The 16154-nt window shown below is 60.5% G+C and overlaps 1 protein-coding gene across 6 annotated transcripts in view; it reads left to right on the top strand.

Annotated features, from left to right (window-relative positions):
- Window positions 1-16154, top strand: part of KDM4B (lysine demethylase 4B) — a 111646-nt gene that overhangs the window by 57212 nt on the left and 38280 nt on the right. For 5 of the 6 annotated variants that reach the window (XM_067734082.1, XM_067734087.1, XM_067734083.1 and 2 more), the window contains exons 9-10: window positions 22-125; window positions 4478-4615. In XM_067734082.1, coding sequence (XP_067590183.1) covers window positions 22-125; window positions 4478-4615 — 242 coding nt within the window. Of the gene's footprint in view, window positions 1-21; window positions 126-1197; window positions 1576-4477; window positions 4616-16154 lie in introns of those variants that run through there. The other variant, XM_067734086.1, reaches the window with a different exon arrangement.

The raw sequence follows: 16154 nt of genomic DNA, 5'->3' as shown, positions 1-16154 counted from the left end.
TGCTGGTCTTCTCTGCTCTAGGCTTCTTCCCCGGGAGCTCCCAGGGCTGCGATGCTTTCCTTCGGCACAAGATGACCCTCATCTCGCCCATCATCCTCAAGAAGTATGGGATCCCATTCAGCCGGGTACGTAGGGGCTGAGCACAGACCACCTGCTCGTGGAGGGGCTTCTGGGGCCCGTGCCCTGGTGACCACGAGTGCCCCAGGAAACTGGCGTCTTAACCCTGGAGAAGGTTCTAGGACGATGGCAAGCCAGGGCAGGGCCATCAGCCTCCAGCTCTTCCAGGGTGGGGAGTGAGGATGGAAGAGGGGCCGTCAGGAGGGGCCTTGACTTTCCTTCCCGCCCAGACCCGAATGTCGGCAGGTCCTGCGGGCCGGGCTGGGGAGTGGACGGTCGGGGCAGCGCCTGCTGACCTGGCAGGAAGCGCTGAGGAGCCGGTGCTCCCCGTGGGAGTCCCTTCCCGCCCACCCGTGCCCGGGCAGACGCTTTTGAAAGAGCAAATACCTGTTTAGAAATGAAACGCCTGGCTCCCTCGCAGCGTGAAGGCTGTGAACTCATGCAGTTTCCTGCTCCAGAGGCTGCTCCACTGGTCCGTGTGGGGCTGTGAGGGGTGAGGCCACGCTGGGAGCCGGGTTGGCAGGGACCCCACTGCCTGCGGAGGGCGGGCGGGTGGGGGCTGAGCACCGGGGCCAGGCCGCCTCTGCCCCGGAAGTGGGCCCAGCTGTCGTCATTCCAGGCCAGTCCTTCCCCGCAGACAGCCCTCCTGGACGGGGGAGTCTGCGCCCCGGTCCCTGCGTGGGTCCAGGCGAGAGGCCTGTGCCCGGAACTTACCGGACAGGCGTGTGGGCCGTGGCACCGAGGGCAGGGGGCAGAGGAGACTGTCCAGGAATCCAGCTTCTGCAGGTTTCCCCGAAGAGCGCTTCGTCAGGCGCAGGAGCGAGTTCTGGGGGCGGACCTTCGTGCCTCTCTCTGGCCAAGGGTGTCAGCAGGTCAGAAATTGTTCTGACGTTTCAGTCAAACCACCTGCAGCATCAGCACACAGATCGGGGATTCGCCTTTCTATCGGGGCCGCAGCTGCTGCTCATGCTTATTAGGTAGCGGGATATTTCACTCTGAGGAACGCAGCTTTCCATGCTTCCCTCTTCCCACCCACCCCACCCGCCCCCGTCTTCTGGTTGGAACATCATTCTTTGCCAGGAACCTCACAGACAGATCACGGCATTGCTCACGGAAGTGAGAGGTACTTGCTCTCGCATCCCTTTGTCGCGGACGTTCTCCAGAGTGGTGCTTCCTGGAGAGGGATGCTGGTCGCAGGAGTCAGCTGGCGGGCACCCTCGTTCTCCCGGGTCAGTGCCAGTGTGGCCCTGCAGCTTGTATACGAAATGCCTGAGCGTGACCCAAGGCGGCGGCGACCTCCTGGCCCAGAGGGGCTGCTGGTGACTGGAGAGAGGCCGGGCTCCGCAGCCACCGCGGCTGCCCACGGGGCCCGGACAGAGCTTCGTCCCAAGGCCCTTGTCCAGCAGCAGGGAGCCCTCCGTGGGCCGCCGGCTCACTCAGGACCAGGCTCCGGGCCCTGCAGCGTCAGGCTCCACGTGGAGCCCCTCATCTGAATTCCTGGCGGCCTTCAGAGTGACGCCCCGCACTCCACTTATAAATCTTTGTAATGGTATTTACTTCTAGAAGAAAAAGCAGATCGATAGCAGAGCTTTTTAATAATTAAAAGTGTGTATTTCTGTGATCTGCCACGGGCTTCCTCATTTATTCTTGGAGAGCTCGCACAAGCAGCCGACCGCCGGGCTTCCTCTGTGACTGGCGTCTGGGGCTGGCGCTCCCTCCACTACTGATTGCTTTGCGTCACGGCCTATCCGTCATCCCAAGCGCCCTCTAATTTATTGTTGGGATAATGTTGACGGTGGTGACACGGAGGACAGACACCGTGGGTTTGAAATGGAGCCACCAGGATGTAGATTTTCTGACAGGGACATAATCTTCTTGTTGCTCTAAGTGAGCACGTCTCCTGTTCTGGGGCTTGATTTATGGGCCGGATCGGGCGGGGGACCAGGCCCTCAGCGTGCCTCTCCCCATGGGGGCTCCAGCTCGGTGATGGGGACCCTGCTGCGTCCCTGAGCTCAAGCAGGCCAGTGCACGCACGGAGGCGTTCTGGAAAGCGAGATAGCACTTTACAGAATCAGCTCAAGTAGGATAAGAACATCAGTAATTGCATTTAAAAGCGCATCCCCAAACCTGAATTTTACTTATCTCATTTGACGAGGCTCCGAGTCCTGCAGCAGAAGCTGGCCCAGGGGACCCTTCCTGAGAACGAGGATGCTGGCCGCTGGGCCCTGGGGACACTACGTGTCCCCTCCTCCCCCATCTTCTGCTGTCGCTTCATCCCCGCATGCGGCTGTCACTTGGACAGGAATTTAAAAATATTACTTAATGCACGCTGACTTCCCTTGATGGGTACAATTCATTATTTGCAAAGAAAGATATCTCCGTGTTCTTAAGGACTGGCTTTTCTCCAAGCTACGTCAGTTTTGATTGATTTCTGACTCCGTGGTTGGCTTCTGGAAGTCTCCCCACCTCCACCTCACCCCACCCCCGGTCGCCACCTCCCGCCACCCACCCTCCCCTGCCAGGGTTTAACTCCTCGTTGGTTACTTAAATGAATCCAGCGATTTCTGCTCCTCTCTCTGGGGTTATTAGCAGGCCCCGAAAACTACGACAGAGTGGTGAAGAGCCTCTAAGTGGGGCAGAAGGCTTGAGCAGACACACTTTGCAGAAGGAGGCGTGCGCAGGCGCCGGCAGGACGCAGTGGGCGGCATCCACAGACCTCAGGGAGGGGGCCGGAGCATCACACCCACCCCACAGGGCCACTGCGTGCGAATACCCCATACCCCATATGCCGCCGAGGGGGCGGGGGAACTCGCCCTTCCCACCACGTGGGTGCAAAACGGGCGGCCACTGCGAAGAGCCGCTGGGCAGTTTCCTGGGGCCCCACGGTGCCCCCTCCGGAGTCTGTTTACTCCGGAGAAGTGCAAGCAACCACCGGGAGAAGATGAATCCACAGGTGCCCCCAGCTCTGCTCACAGAGCCTCAGACCAGGAACAGCCACAGGCCTGTGAGCAGGAGGCTAGATGAACAAATAGCAACACATCCTCACAGCAGGAGACCCCTTTAGGAACGAAGAGGAGCAGACGACCCATGTGCCCGGCGGGACGGATAAACCCCGAGGATGTGCCGAGTGGAAGAGGCCAGACGCAGAGCATGGGCAGCACGGTCCGTGTCTGTGAAACCCTAGAGAGAAACATCGCCGAGGGGCGGGGGGGCGGGTGCATTTGGGCCCCGTTCTCAGAACTCCAGACAACCTGATATGCACCACGTGCTCAGCCTAGGAGAAGACTGGCCCTCCTGACCCCAGAGGGTCACTCCCACGTCACAGCCTCTAGTCCAGCAGCCCTGCCTCCCGTCCCGGGACACAGCGAGTGGGGGTGGCGGCCGCTGCTCTTTGTCACCCGTCTGCCGGACACTGGTCTGTTGGAGCGCTTGCTGATGGCCGGGGGTAGTCAGTGCAAGAGTGGGGAGGGGCCCGGCGAGGAGGCTGCAGCCTCCTTCTCCAGGCCTCGGGCTGGCACCTCTGGAAGCCTCTGTCTGGCATCACTGTGGGTCCCCCACCCCGGTCCCTCACGCCCAACTTCTTGGTTTGGGGTCTCTGTCGCAGAGGCTGGACCAGAGTCTGGCCGTCCAGACCATTTTGAATAGGCCTGGAAACGCACTCGTCCTGCAGTGTCGTGACCTTGACACGTGTCCTCCCGGCCCACTGACGTGTCACTTCAGTCTCTTTGCCCTCACTTGGAAGGACACATGTCTTGGGATGTAGTGGACAGATTCTCTGCTCACAGTGGCGGGGCCACTTAGGAGAGCTTCTGGGGACGTTTTGGGGGTGGGCCTGCTCCTTCCTCGCACGAGGGCTGGGCGCCGTGCTACCGGCTCGAACCCGCCCTGGGCTCCAAGGGCTCCGAGCTCCGCCAGTGCCGACCGGCCCTCCTCGCCAGCCCCGGCGCCGTGTGAACACCTCACAGTGGATGGACGCTTGCCAGGCCACCTACCCCCAAAGCAGGAGACCCACCCCCCACCCCGCCGCCAAATGAGAAGTACCTAGAATCCTAGCATTGCTGCTCACCCGTCTGGAGAGTGCAGACTGTCCCCTCGGGGCCCAGTGGGGTCTCAGTGAGGGGCGGGGCTGGGAGCCAGTTGCCGCCCTGGCCACTCGCCTCACCTACTTCCCAAGCCTTGCGAGCACCAGGCCACAGCCTGTCACTTGGCTCCTAAAGTCAGGCTCCCTGGCACTTGTTGGGACGTCCTCGAGCCCACGTCCCCCTGCTGTGCTCCTCGGTGGCTTCTTGTGGCTTTGCCATCAGCCCGTGATGCCCTGTGTCAGGCCTCGCCCCTCACCTGTTGGCCTCTTGCCCCTCAGATCACGCAGGAGGCTGGGGAGTTCATGATCACGTTCCCCTACGGCTACCACGCCGGATTCAACCACGGATTCAACTGCGCGGAATCTACCAACTTTGCCACCCTGCGGTGGATTGATTACGGCAAGGTGGCCACCCAGGTGAGTGCCCGCAGACCCTGGGGAAGGGTCTAAAGGGGGCCGGCCCCCACCTGCTCACCCAGCCCAGGGCCTGGATGGCAGCCGTTTATATTCGACCAGAGGCTGGGATTCTCCATAAGGGTCTGTTTTTGGATCCTCAGCAAACTTGTCCCCAGAATGTTCCTCACCTGGAGGCAGGGGAAGGGAGTCTGGGCAGGCCTGGGGTCGGGTCTCCCCTCCTCCTGGCAGACCCCAGGTGTGTTCCCCCTCGTCTGGGGATCAGGGAAGATTTGTTCCTTGTTAGTTGACCCCTTGGAGGCCACCTGGCCGGGCATGGGGTCTGCTTGGGCCCCAGCGCCTTTGCCCCCCTCCAGCTTCCCCATCTGGGCTTTTCTGCTGCAGGGTGCAAGAAAGACAGGGGGAGAGAGAGAGGGCGCAGAACCCTGGCAGAGCAGACCCTGCACTCGAGCCTGAGGGCTTCCTGTTGCCTTGCTATCCACATTGAGAGGTCACTGAAAGGCCGGAAGACTCCTTTGATTTTCCTCAGTAATTTGCCGTTCTGGTCCCAGAGGGCCGATTATTGGCCAATAGATTTGACATCTGAGCCAAGCGCTCGTTCTCAAATTCCTTTTCTCCTGCACTCACCTGTCTGTGGTTTTGACGGGCAGCTTTGGGGGCACGAGGCCCCGTAGTGGCGAGTCCAGGGAGCGGCTGAGCACTGGGCAGGGCCCTGGGAGGGAGAAGCTGCTGGGAGGGCTGTCGGGCAGGCAGCAGGCCCAGCCCTTCCTTGGCTGCCGGGACCAGGGGCCTTCTATCCAAGACTGGTACCACGCATGCCGTGGAGGAAGCCGGCAAGCTCTGCCCAGGTCTGAGCTGGGCTCAGAGCAAGCGGCCCCGGCTCTCAGGTTTCAGTCCCTTTAACCTTCTCTCCACTGCAAAAGGGGGCCCAGCTCTTCACAAGCATCCACTGTGGTACTTGGGTCATGGGACAGGAGAGGCCTCTCCTGCTGAGCTTCCTACCAGCCTCCCAAGCCAGAGCCTTGGGGTTCCTCCGCGGAATTTCTCAGCCGTTATGATTTAGGACCCAGGGTTGGGACAGATGGTGGGTTTCTCCCAGGCCTGGAAGTGGGAGCAGTGTGGACCCGGAGGACTTGGAGCCCGGATCCTGATTCCTTCAGTGTTTCACAGACCTTGGACCCTTGCAAAAGAGGGTCTAGGCCGTGACGATCGGGCGTCACAGCCTGGAGACGTGGCCTGATGGAGTGGAGGGGAGCCGGTGGTGTGCAACACCCCGAGTCCACGGCAGGGCACGTGGCAAAGAGCAGGAAACCCCGCACCAGGGGTGTTCAGGGGGGTTACAGACTGATGCTTTTGAACAGGTGGGGTTAAACAAGATCCATCCTTAAAGCAAATGTCACCTGCTTCTTTCCACGTTTGAATGGGGTGAAAAATTAAGCTTCACAGGTGGCTTTGCGTCACGTCTCCACTGGGCAGCGCGGTCTAGACGGGCTGGCTCGTCTCTGTCTTTCTAATGATCTGTTTCTCTTAACTTCGCTGTGTCAGTGCAGTTGAGAAAAGGAAATGGGTTTTGTAGCCAGGAAGACTGGAGAGGCGCCCCGGGATTTAAAGTGCTGGGCTTTTTATACTTAATTCAGGAAACTGTGGGGGGATTGTCTTTGGCAGAGCCTCTGGCTTCGCTGCAAGAGGAGAGACGGGGGTGTCAGGATTGTCCCTTTAGATCCACAGGGGTATGTTTGCAGGGAGTTTTGTGCGATTGAGTTATCAGCCTGGCCCCGGGGCTGGTCCCGGAGGTGCTGCTGGAGCCGACCCTGCTGCGGGGCCAGCGGGGATTGCCCGGATATTAAAAGCAATTTTGGGTTCAGCCATGTGTTCACAAACAAGTGGCACTTGGGAAGCGCAGCCTTAGATGGGGCTCCACCCTCATATCGCCAGGCGGCGGAGCGTGAAATTACTGAACAAGTGACAAGCGTTGCTCTGAGCCGGCCCGGGTTCTGGGGTGCCCGGCGGCTTCTGCCAGGAGTGGCCATTGGCCACGGGGCACCCGTCCGTTGCCACCTGATGTCAGCCTCCAGGCCTTTAGGTGGTGGAACGGGACAGCAGGTTCAGACCTCCAAGCTCCGCTGCCCCCGTAACGAGTCTGGGCTGGAGAGGTCGCCAAGCGCCTGGCCTCGCAGGGGACAAGCTGAGGGCATTGGCGGCAGGGGACTGTTCGTTTCCCGGGGTGCTGGGCCTGTGGACTTAATGGAGGGGGGTGGGGTGGGGCACGGGGGGACCAGGGCCCCTTCCCGCTGAGCAGGGGCCTCTCCCTGCAGCCTGAGTGCCCCGTCCCGTCTGCATCCCCTTCCAGCACATTCCTCGGAATGCAGCCAAGGGAGAGAACGTCCACTTCCCAGATTCTAGACTTCTGTACTTGTTGGTTCGTTACCTCTTCAGGCACCCAGCGAGCCCCTCACTCCCCGCACCGTCCGTTTCTGTCATTCTCCCTCTGCTGACGCATTAAAGGCTAAGCTCTCACGCTCGCCAGCCTGTGTGAATTTCAGGTGTTCCTGTGCTTTCTTCTAGAGCAGGGTCGGCAAACGGGGGCTCTCACAGGCCAAACCTGGCAGGTCGACTATTTTTGTATGGTCTGCAAAAAGAATGATATTTAGATTTTTAAAGAGCTGGGGGAGAAAAAAATCAAAGGAAGAGTGTGTGACAATTGAAAACTAGATGAAACTCACATTTCACGTTGATAAGTAGTTTTATTGGCACAGATGCGCCCATTCATTCACGTGCCCTGCAGGGCTGCTTGCCTGCAGCGGTGGAATTGAGTGGTGGTAACAGGACCGTCTGGCCTGCAAAGTGGAAAATATTTGCCATTTGGTCCTTACTAGGAAGTTTGCAGTCCCTGGTCTAGAGAATCGAGGGTGCAGGCGCTCTGGCTCCAGCCCGTCAGGGCTGAAGGTCACCTCCTTTGCTCTTTTCTTTGCAGCCCACAGAGTCTCCGGCATCAGAGGGGCTGTTCCCTCCAGCAGGTTGGCTCCCAGCCACTGTCTCTGGAGGTTCCGGAGGATCCAGTGAGGGCGCTGGTGGCTTTGGTGCCCGACAGGCCAGGCCAAGTGCCGATGTGCCACTGCCGGCCCCCTGCAGAGCCCACCCGACTTCCCCACTGCGGGCAGGGTGCCCAGTCCTCGGGCTCAGGTCTGCCCTGCAGGCCCCAGGGGTGCCCAGCATCCTCCTGGCTCTAAAACTCTGGAGAAAATAGGCTTGTGGCCTCTTGCCAGAGCCCCTTGGAAGGAGCACCTCTGGTCCCCGTCTACCTGACAGAGCCTGCAGAGGGCTGCCGTCTCCCACCCTCTCCGCTGAGCACAGCACGCTCGTCCCACTTGCAGTCTGCACTCTGTGTTCACTGTCAAGTTGAGGTAGAGTTTCTTCTCCAGGATGGTCTTCCTTCCCCATCGCTGATGCTAACCCTCATCAGCCCTCTGTGCATGGGAGGAAAGCCTCGTGGCCACCTGCTCCCTGCCTGACGCGCCCTGCAGTGGGGGGCGCCCGCCGTGTCCCCACCCCGGCGCCAGGGGGAATGGCCCTGCCTTCCTTGTGGCCAGCGACCATCCCCGCCTACAAAGGGGGTGAAATGGATAAGGATCCAGCAGAGCTCTGGGTGCAAATGGCCCTGGTCCCTCGGACTCTGGCCTACCCTCACTCCCACCCGCTGTGGCGCTGTGACACTTGGGGCCAGGTCACCCTCTGGGGGGCCGTCCCGGGCGCTGTGGGGTGTGGAGCAGCCTCCCCGGCCCCGCCCCCTCGATGCCACGAGCCCCCAGTGTGACAGCCACAGACATCCCCAGGCATTGCCGTGTGTCTCCTGGGGACAGGATCAGCCCTAGCTGAGGGCCCTGGCTGACCTTTCTCTCTTCGGCGCAGAGGGTGGTTGGTTAGTATGGCTGTGCTTTTTGGACTCTGGTAGTGAGGCTTCGTCAGCTCAGTTTAGTTCCTCTCCCCCGGGCATGTGTGCGAGCCCTTGCATCTGCCCGCCACCTTTTCCTACTGAAAGGCAGTTTTCGTGGCCGTGGTCCACAGCCTTGGGTTTTGGAGTCCCTTAAGCACGACAGATGCTAGCTGTTGCCAGGGCCACAAACCCGCACTTAACAGGGAGCGAGGGATGGACCTCTGGGGCTGTGGGTACGTTATCTCCACGTGCCTCTCTTCTCTGGGGCAGGGGTTGGGGGGCTGGGCCGACAGCAGGGTTGTGGGAACCGGGACTCTGCAGGGCGTCGATGTATCTGCTCTGTAGGAACCGGTCCTCTTTCAGGAACTAGTTGTTGGAGAGGTGACTGCCCCCGAGGAATCTGAAGTTCTCTACCAAGCCCGTGGGCAGAGAGGCCCCCGATCCTGGGGTCGTTCGGGGTATGAGGGAGCTGGGCCCCTGCCCCCATGGGTAGGAGGGGCGCCGTGTCCCGAGTGGACCCTGAGCGTCCTCGGGGCTGGGCGGCATCCACACTCACACCCAAACCAGCGCCCAACAGCTCCTGCGAAAGCGCACCCTGATGACAGGGCTGCCCGTTTCTTCCTCCTGGACTCCCGCCGAGGGTTCTGGACCACTTGGCCCTAGCCCCGTGGCACGTGGATGAACCCCTTGCTTCCTGGGCTTCTGGACACATGGCAGAGCTGGTAGTGGAGCCGGGGCTGGGCCTCCATGTGGAGTGGGGGTCGGTGGAAGGAATTAGAACCCAAGCCCGTGGGGCCGGGGCAGGCAGAGACCGCCCGAGTCCGTGGGGGGAGGGTGAGGGGCGAGGCTGCAGGGCTGCTCTGGGCCCCAGAGGAGGAGGCGGTAGCTATAGGGACAGGATGGCAGATGGAGGCTTTTACAGACTCTAGGAGGGGGCGGGGACTTCCTGCTGGCTTCATCCTCCAGTTTGGGAGATGTGGGAAGAAGAACACACACGACTTGGCCTTCCATTCCCACCCCCTTGGTCCGGAACGGTGCTGCCCCGTGGATGGACCTCAAACACATGATGCTCAGTGAGAGAAGCCGACACAAAAGGCCACATAGTGATTCCATCGACGGGACTTGTCCACAACAGGCAGATCCACAGAGACAGTGGGTTAGTGGTTGCCAGGTGCTGGGGAGGACTGCTAAGTGGTACAGGGTTTCTTTCTGGGGTGATGAAAAGGTTCGAAAATTGATTGTGGCAATGGATGCACAGCTCTGTGAGTGGAGGTGGATTGTAGGGCATGCGAATTATAGCTCAGTGAAGCTGTTAAAGAAATCCTACTGCCTGGATTACCAGGTTATCAGCGCACAGGGTGTGGGGGGGGTCCACGGGGTCCACGGGGGATGCCGTGCTCACCAAGCAGACCTCCCTTCCTTGGTCCACAAACACTAGGGAGCCTGTGAAGCAGGAGACAGCATTGGGAAAGGGGTTTTGGAACCGGGAGGCCCCTTTATGGGCCACTGGGGGGACCCGTGGGGGCAGCTCCCAGAGGGTGTCTGCCGTCAGTGGGACACGTGCGTCTCTCTCTGCCGGTCCTCAGGCCTTCCTCATACGGGGACAGTCATTGATTGCATCGTTGATTTTCACAGTGGAAAATTTATACCCATGGCTGGGGGTCTGGGTGAACCATGTAATATTACGCAGCCACAAAAATGGTTTCACTATTTATTGGTGTGCAAAGATGGGCATGGCATTTTGGGTGGAAAAACTAGGTTTTCGATCATGAATGTATAATCCCATTGTGTGTGTGTGTGGTGGGGGATTTGCCCAAAATGTTGGTCAATATTAGGTCTGTGGGGTGGAATTTGGGACACCTTAAAAACAAGGACTCTACAGGGCCTGAGATCAGAGCCGGCAGTGGGCAAGTCCCCGACCGGCCATGTGCATCCTCACGCCTGCCTCTGGTCACATGCTGCTGCTTTTGTTGTGAGCGGTCCCTTCCCTCTACCCCCGCTCCCTGGGCTCCCCCCACCCCGCTCTGTCTCTCCAGCTTTACTGATGGCTCTTGCCTGCATCAAGCTCTGACTCTGGGCCTCGTGACCTTGCAAGGACCAGAGGGAGGTTAAGAGAATTAGCTGGGGGTTCTGGGAGATGCTCTCTCTGTCCGCGCGTGTCTCGCAGGCTGGCGGCCTCCCCCAGGCGGGTGTCCGGGGCTCCGCTGTGGCTGCAGGGGCCACCTCCAGAGGCCTGGGCTCCGTTTCCCCAGGCACACGCTCGGCCAGGCAGGCTCTGTAGCGGGATTACTAACCAGAGAGATCAGAGGGATGCTCCGGCTTCACTGGAGAAAATAAAGTGTGCACACATCAGCCTTTTTAGGTCTGAGCTCAAATTAGTCCTATAAGACTGCACGCCACGTTGGATAGCTCACGAGTCCCTCCCGGCTCCCCCGGTGGGTGGCGCCGGGTGAAGCCTGACAAGGGCCTCTTTCCTCCACCGAGGGCACACTGGCATCCCGGCCACCCCACAAGGTACAGGAGATGACTTCGGATTAAACAGAGCGAGAGAGATTTAGAAGCCGGCTTGAATGGCCAGGAGCCCGGCGCACTTAGCTGGTTTTCCGCCAGCTGTCTGGGCCGCCGCCTGCCAGCCCTCAGCCTCCGGGAGAGTCTGCGCTCCCATGGCTTCTGCTGATCGTGGAAGGTGGGGAGGCCCGTCCCCAGATGCAGCGCTTCCAGGGGCGGCCCCCACGTCCCCCCACTTGCGCATCCAGGGTGGGGGGCCTCTCCTGAAAATCGCCCCCCGCCCCTCAGCCTGGGCCACCTTGAACTTCACTGCTGTGAAATGTGAACCAAACTGTTTCCGCTGCTCCAGACCGCGTGCCTTCTGTTCAGTAACGCTGCTGCCTGCTCTGGGCGATTAACTTGGAGCCCGAGGGGAGGTGACAGAAGGTGGGGTGACAGTGGGGGCCGGGCGGAGGAGGGCAGGAACAGAGCTGCAGCCCGGACGCTCCTCGGGCCCACCCGCCTCCGCGGTGCCGGCCTGCGCACTGCTGCGCCTTGCTGGCTCCCTGATTTATGGCGCTGGTGGTGGCCGGTGCGCGGGGTTCGCAGTCAATTGCCGTATAAAATGTGCTTCCCCTGGAGCCTCCCCCAGAGCTTCCTGTCACTCTGTCCCTGGCAGCCCTGGCAGTGGCTTCAAGCCCAGATGCGTACAGTAGCATAGCGGTGAGGGTCGGAGTGGAGAGCACGGTGCCACGGCTCTGCCTTCCGGCTTGGTTTTGTGTTGGCTTAAACTCTGACCATCTAGAACAGGCGCCACCGGATCTGGAAGGATGGGTCTCAGGCAAGGGCTCCCCACAGCACAGCAGCCTCGTGCGGCCTGGGCATTGGCATCCCCGGGCCCACCCCCTCCCAATGCCAGGAGCCCCTTCGCTTCCCCAGTCGTGGCCTGGTGCCCCCTGGGGCAGGTCCTGGATGAGAGCCTGGTCTAGAGGGCGGGTTGCGGGCCGTTCTTCCGCCTTCTTTTTCACTGTCACCCCCCACCCACCCACCCACAGAACACTTTAACACTTTCTTTCTCATTGCCCCTCTGTGAGATTCTAACATCGTGGGTACACCACATGTCTGTTCAAAGACAGTGAAGCTTTTCTGCCCCCAAGAAGGAGTTTTCACCCCCTTAGGGGCAGTGTCCCCCGAGTGAAAACACCCTAGAGGACGGATCTAGGGGAGCAGCCTTGGGAGCAGAGAGGGGCTCCCGCCAGCTCGGACGTGGGCAGGACTTGAGTGCTTGGTGGGCCCCTTCGGGGAGGGACTTCCCCCGGGCCGGGGTTCAGAGGCCACCCTGCTCCCCGCTGCCGTGGCTGGGAGGGCTGGTGGGAGTTGCCCGTGGCCCAAGCCGCTCCAGTACAGCTTTGCAGCTGATGAGCCTCCTGTTTGTCTCTTTGGGAAACGCTTGCAAAGAATCTCAAGCGTAGTTGCAGGCCTCCCCCTCCCCCGCAATTGAACACACCAGCCCGTCGCGTCTTCCCTGCTCCCCTGGCTTCACGGGGTTCTGAGTGCATCCGCAGAGCGCTGGCACCCGCTGTAGTTCTGGGAGAGCCGGTGGCTCAGCATGTGGCCGACCTCGGCTCTCCCCAGGTGGGCGATGGGCGGGCATCCCAGCCCCCTCGGCCCAAAGCCCCTGTCTCTTCCTTCCTACTTCCCCTCCTGTCCCGGCGCCTGGGGTTGTCTGCCTGGGTTGCAGGCAACTATGTTCAGGCTTCCCGCCCAGAGGGTGGGCCCTGGAAATGCACACGAGTGCTCGCACCTCAGTCTCTCTGGAGGGGGTGCTGCCCACTCATCACGGTACAGCTTCCGCCGGCCGCCTCCCTGGTGGGTTCCCAGCGCTGGGGGGTCCCCACTGGCAGACACGTGGCCACACAGCTCTGGGAGAAGGGTGCTGGCTGCCGCCGGGCTCGCTCACACTGATGGGACCGCTGCCCCTTGTCACATGGCTTTGCTACTTTTCCTGGTGGAACGGGGAGCTTGTGATTCAAATCCACAGATCAGAGTTTCTCCCCCTCGGCACTGTGGACCCTGGGGCTGAACCATCTCTGGGGGCCGTCCTGGGCGCTGCGGAGTGTGGAGCAGCCTCCCTGCCCCACCCACTCAATGCCAGGAGCCCCCCCCCCCCAGCATGATAGCCACGGGTGTTCCTATACATCGCCCAGTGTCCCCTGGGACGGCTTCCCCCTGGGTAAGAGCCCTGGGCTGGCGAGGTTCCTCGAGGGTCACCTTCACGCTGCCACAGTCTCCAGCGCGTGTCGCCCGGGGATGCCACCTGCAGGTCCGCTCCAGAGGGCAGTGACCTGCTTTTTCCTTTTCGTTCTACTTCCCTCACACCACATGTGTTGAGTCCACAGTCTCAATCTGGGCTTTTCTGCCGTCCTGCCTGTGAATGGAGTTCGTTTCTTGGCCGTGGTAAACGTCTTGCGGCTTCGGATGACGAGGTTGTTACAGAGGTCAGGCAGGCTGGCTCCCCTCGGAGCCTGGAGAACAGAGAGGGACTCCATGGGTCCTGGTCAGCAGGAGGGGCTGTGGGTGAAGGGAGAAAGCTGAGGGGCTGGTGGGGCCCTCGGGCAGAGCGCCCTTGGGAAGTGCCTGGCACCTAGGGCCTGGGTTCAGCATCATTGGCGCAGAGGGGGAGGTGGGAGGGCCCTTCACAGCAGGCGGGAGAACCGTCTAGGCTGCCGGGCTGCAGCCACAGTGCCGCAGGGAAGAGGCTTCCTTTGTGTGGAGGAAGAAAGAGAGTGACCTTGGAGGGGTGGTGGGCAGCATCCTGCAGATCAAAGGCCTGTGACCTTGCCCAGCCCTGGGAAGCAGCCCCGCCAGCCAGGATGGGGGAGCCCCCGGGAGCCCTGTGCCTAATGGTTTTGTTTATGAAGCGCTTCCGAGGGCTTCCAGTGGATTTCCTAATGAACTGGTTTGTTATCGCGTCCCCCGCTGCCGTGTGGGTAATTACATCAGAAACAGGGGGCCGGCTCTGGTCCTGACAGATGCAGGCTCCTGGGAGGGTGGTTTCTGCCCCGTCTCTGGGTGCTTAACACTTTGTGGGCTGAAGCACCCCCTGGCCCTGGGATTGTTCCCTTGGAAGCATGTGTGTCGCTCCCACATCAGCATCTGCTCAGCACCGGTCATCGGCAAGTTGCTGGGAGACGGGAACAAGTCGGCGAGGTGCAGAGGACACAGATGAGGGACAGGATGCCCAGGAGCGCTCCGACCCAGGGAGACCGCGAAGGGCACAGCGGGCAGGCAGGCAGCGTCAACCAGCAGGGGCTTCTTGGGGGGCGGGGCGGTTCTAGACCTTGGTGTATTCGGGTCACAAAATGCCATCAGCAGAGGAGGGGTGCTGAAAGCAACAGGAAGGCGTCCCTGCCCTGCCCTGGAGGCCAGAAGTCTGAGATGGAGGTGTGGTGTGGCTGAAGGCTCCAGGGGATGGTCCTTCCCGCCCCTTCCAGCCTCTGGCGTGGCCGGTAATCCTTGGTGTCCCTGGTTTGTAGACGCATCCCTCCAGTCTCTGCCCATCTTCATGTGACCCTGTCCCCCTGTCGGGATCCCACTTCCGCTCTTCTTACAAGGGCCTCGGTCACTGGATTTAGAACCCACCCTGCTCCAGCGTGACCTCACCTTGGCCAACTTGTCTGCAAAGACCCTCTTTCCAAATAAGGTCTCATTCTGAGGTCCCTGGCAGACATGCATTGGGGGACACTGTTGAGCCCTGTCCCCTGGGGAGCAGTGGGGGAGGAGCGTTAGTCCACACCGAGGAGCAGAAAGTGGGGTGGACGGGAGAGACAGTTTGGGTCTGGGTTTTAGGTGCAGTGCCTGCGGGGCTGGCAGCAGAAGGGATGTGGGGCTGCCCGGCCGCGCTGCCCAGCACGAAGCCACCGGCCCGCACAGCCCTTTAACCACAAGTTAGTTAAAGTGAAGTAATTACGTGTCCTGTACCTCGGTCACACCAGCAAGTACTAGTTCATAGCCACGTGGGCCGGTGGTGATCTCGGGGACAACATAGACGTAGGACATTTCCACGGTGCGAGGAGGCCCCTCGTGGAGGTGCCTCGGGCAGCGAACATTCAGGGGTCTGCAACTCTGGGCCCAGCCGCAGCGAGCCGTGGGCTGGAAGACAGGCCCGCACCTGGCCTGGCCTTCCCACGTCGGGTCTGCGATCCTGAGGCCTCCGACCCAGCCGGCTGGCCTCACACGCACACAGCAGGGCAGGCAGGAGCCCCGAGGGCAGGGAGTCGGCGCTGCGGCCTCACCAACCACAAAGCTGTCGGGGATGATCTCAGTGAACCATGTTTAATAGTCTTCAGGCTGGTTGCTGGGCCTCCTCTCTCCCGCTTTGCCATCTGACATGAGCAGGACCAGAAGAGCACGCAGTAGGTGCTTGTTCCTGGCAGCCAAGAGGAAGGCTCTGGCGGACCTCGGGTGGGTGTGGCCCTTCTCTGCTCCCGTGTTCCTGCCCCCTCGCGTGTGTTTATTTCTCCCCATCTCACTGTCAGCTGCTGCAGGGCTGGGCCTGGCGCTGGGCCGTGAGGCCACAGCCCTTGAACCTGATTAGTTCGGAGCATGTAATGGTTCAGACGTGGAAGACAGACTCTGTGAGCTAAAAGTGAGAAACGATTTTGCTCTGGGATTTTATGGTTTCAATTGCTGGATCCAATCTAGGATCAGTGCCTTTCTTTTTAAACAACCAAACCTTGGGAAATTGAAGCCCTTAAAGTATGCCTCCACTGCGGGCCAGGCTGTTCGGAAACTCTAGGAAGTCTTATATCCATCCTGCCTGGAACTTGGGCCACATCTTAGACGTGTCTCTGAGCTGTGTACAGAATGTGACTGCTGGTAGGTGTAGCGTATTGGGATGGGTTCAGTAAGAAAAAGGGCCCACCTGCACACCTACCACCACGAAAAATAGAAGAGAAAGTCACCCCCAAGGCTGGCCCTTTTGCGTCTCCTGCCATAGGCCCTGGCAAGGTGACCAAGGATCTGACCCCTTCATTCCTTAGGTGTCATTTCAGGGAACTTCATTACCGCGTTCCTCCATTTATGAGCACCTGAGTTCATTAAAACGGAAAACCGGGACTT

Source organism: Pseudorca crassidens, chromosome 3, assembly GCF_039906515.1.
Source record: "Pseudorca crassidens isolate mPseCra1 chromosome 3, mPseCra1.hap1, whole genome shotgun sequence".
NCBI lineage: Eukaryota > Metazoa > Chordata > Mammalia > Artiodactyla > Delphinidae > Pseudorca > Pseudorca crassidens.
The sequence above is the reverse complement of the archived record's forward strand: the minus strand, read 5'-3'. Positions and strand labels throughout refer to the sequence as shown.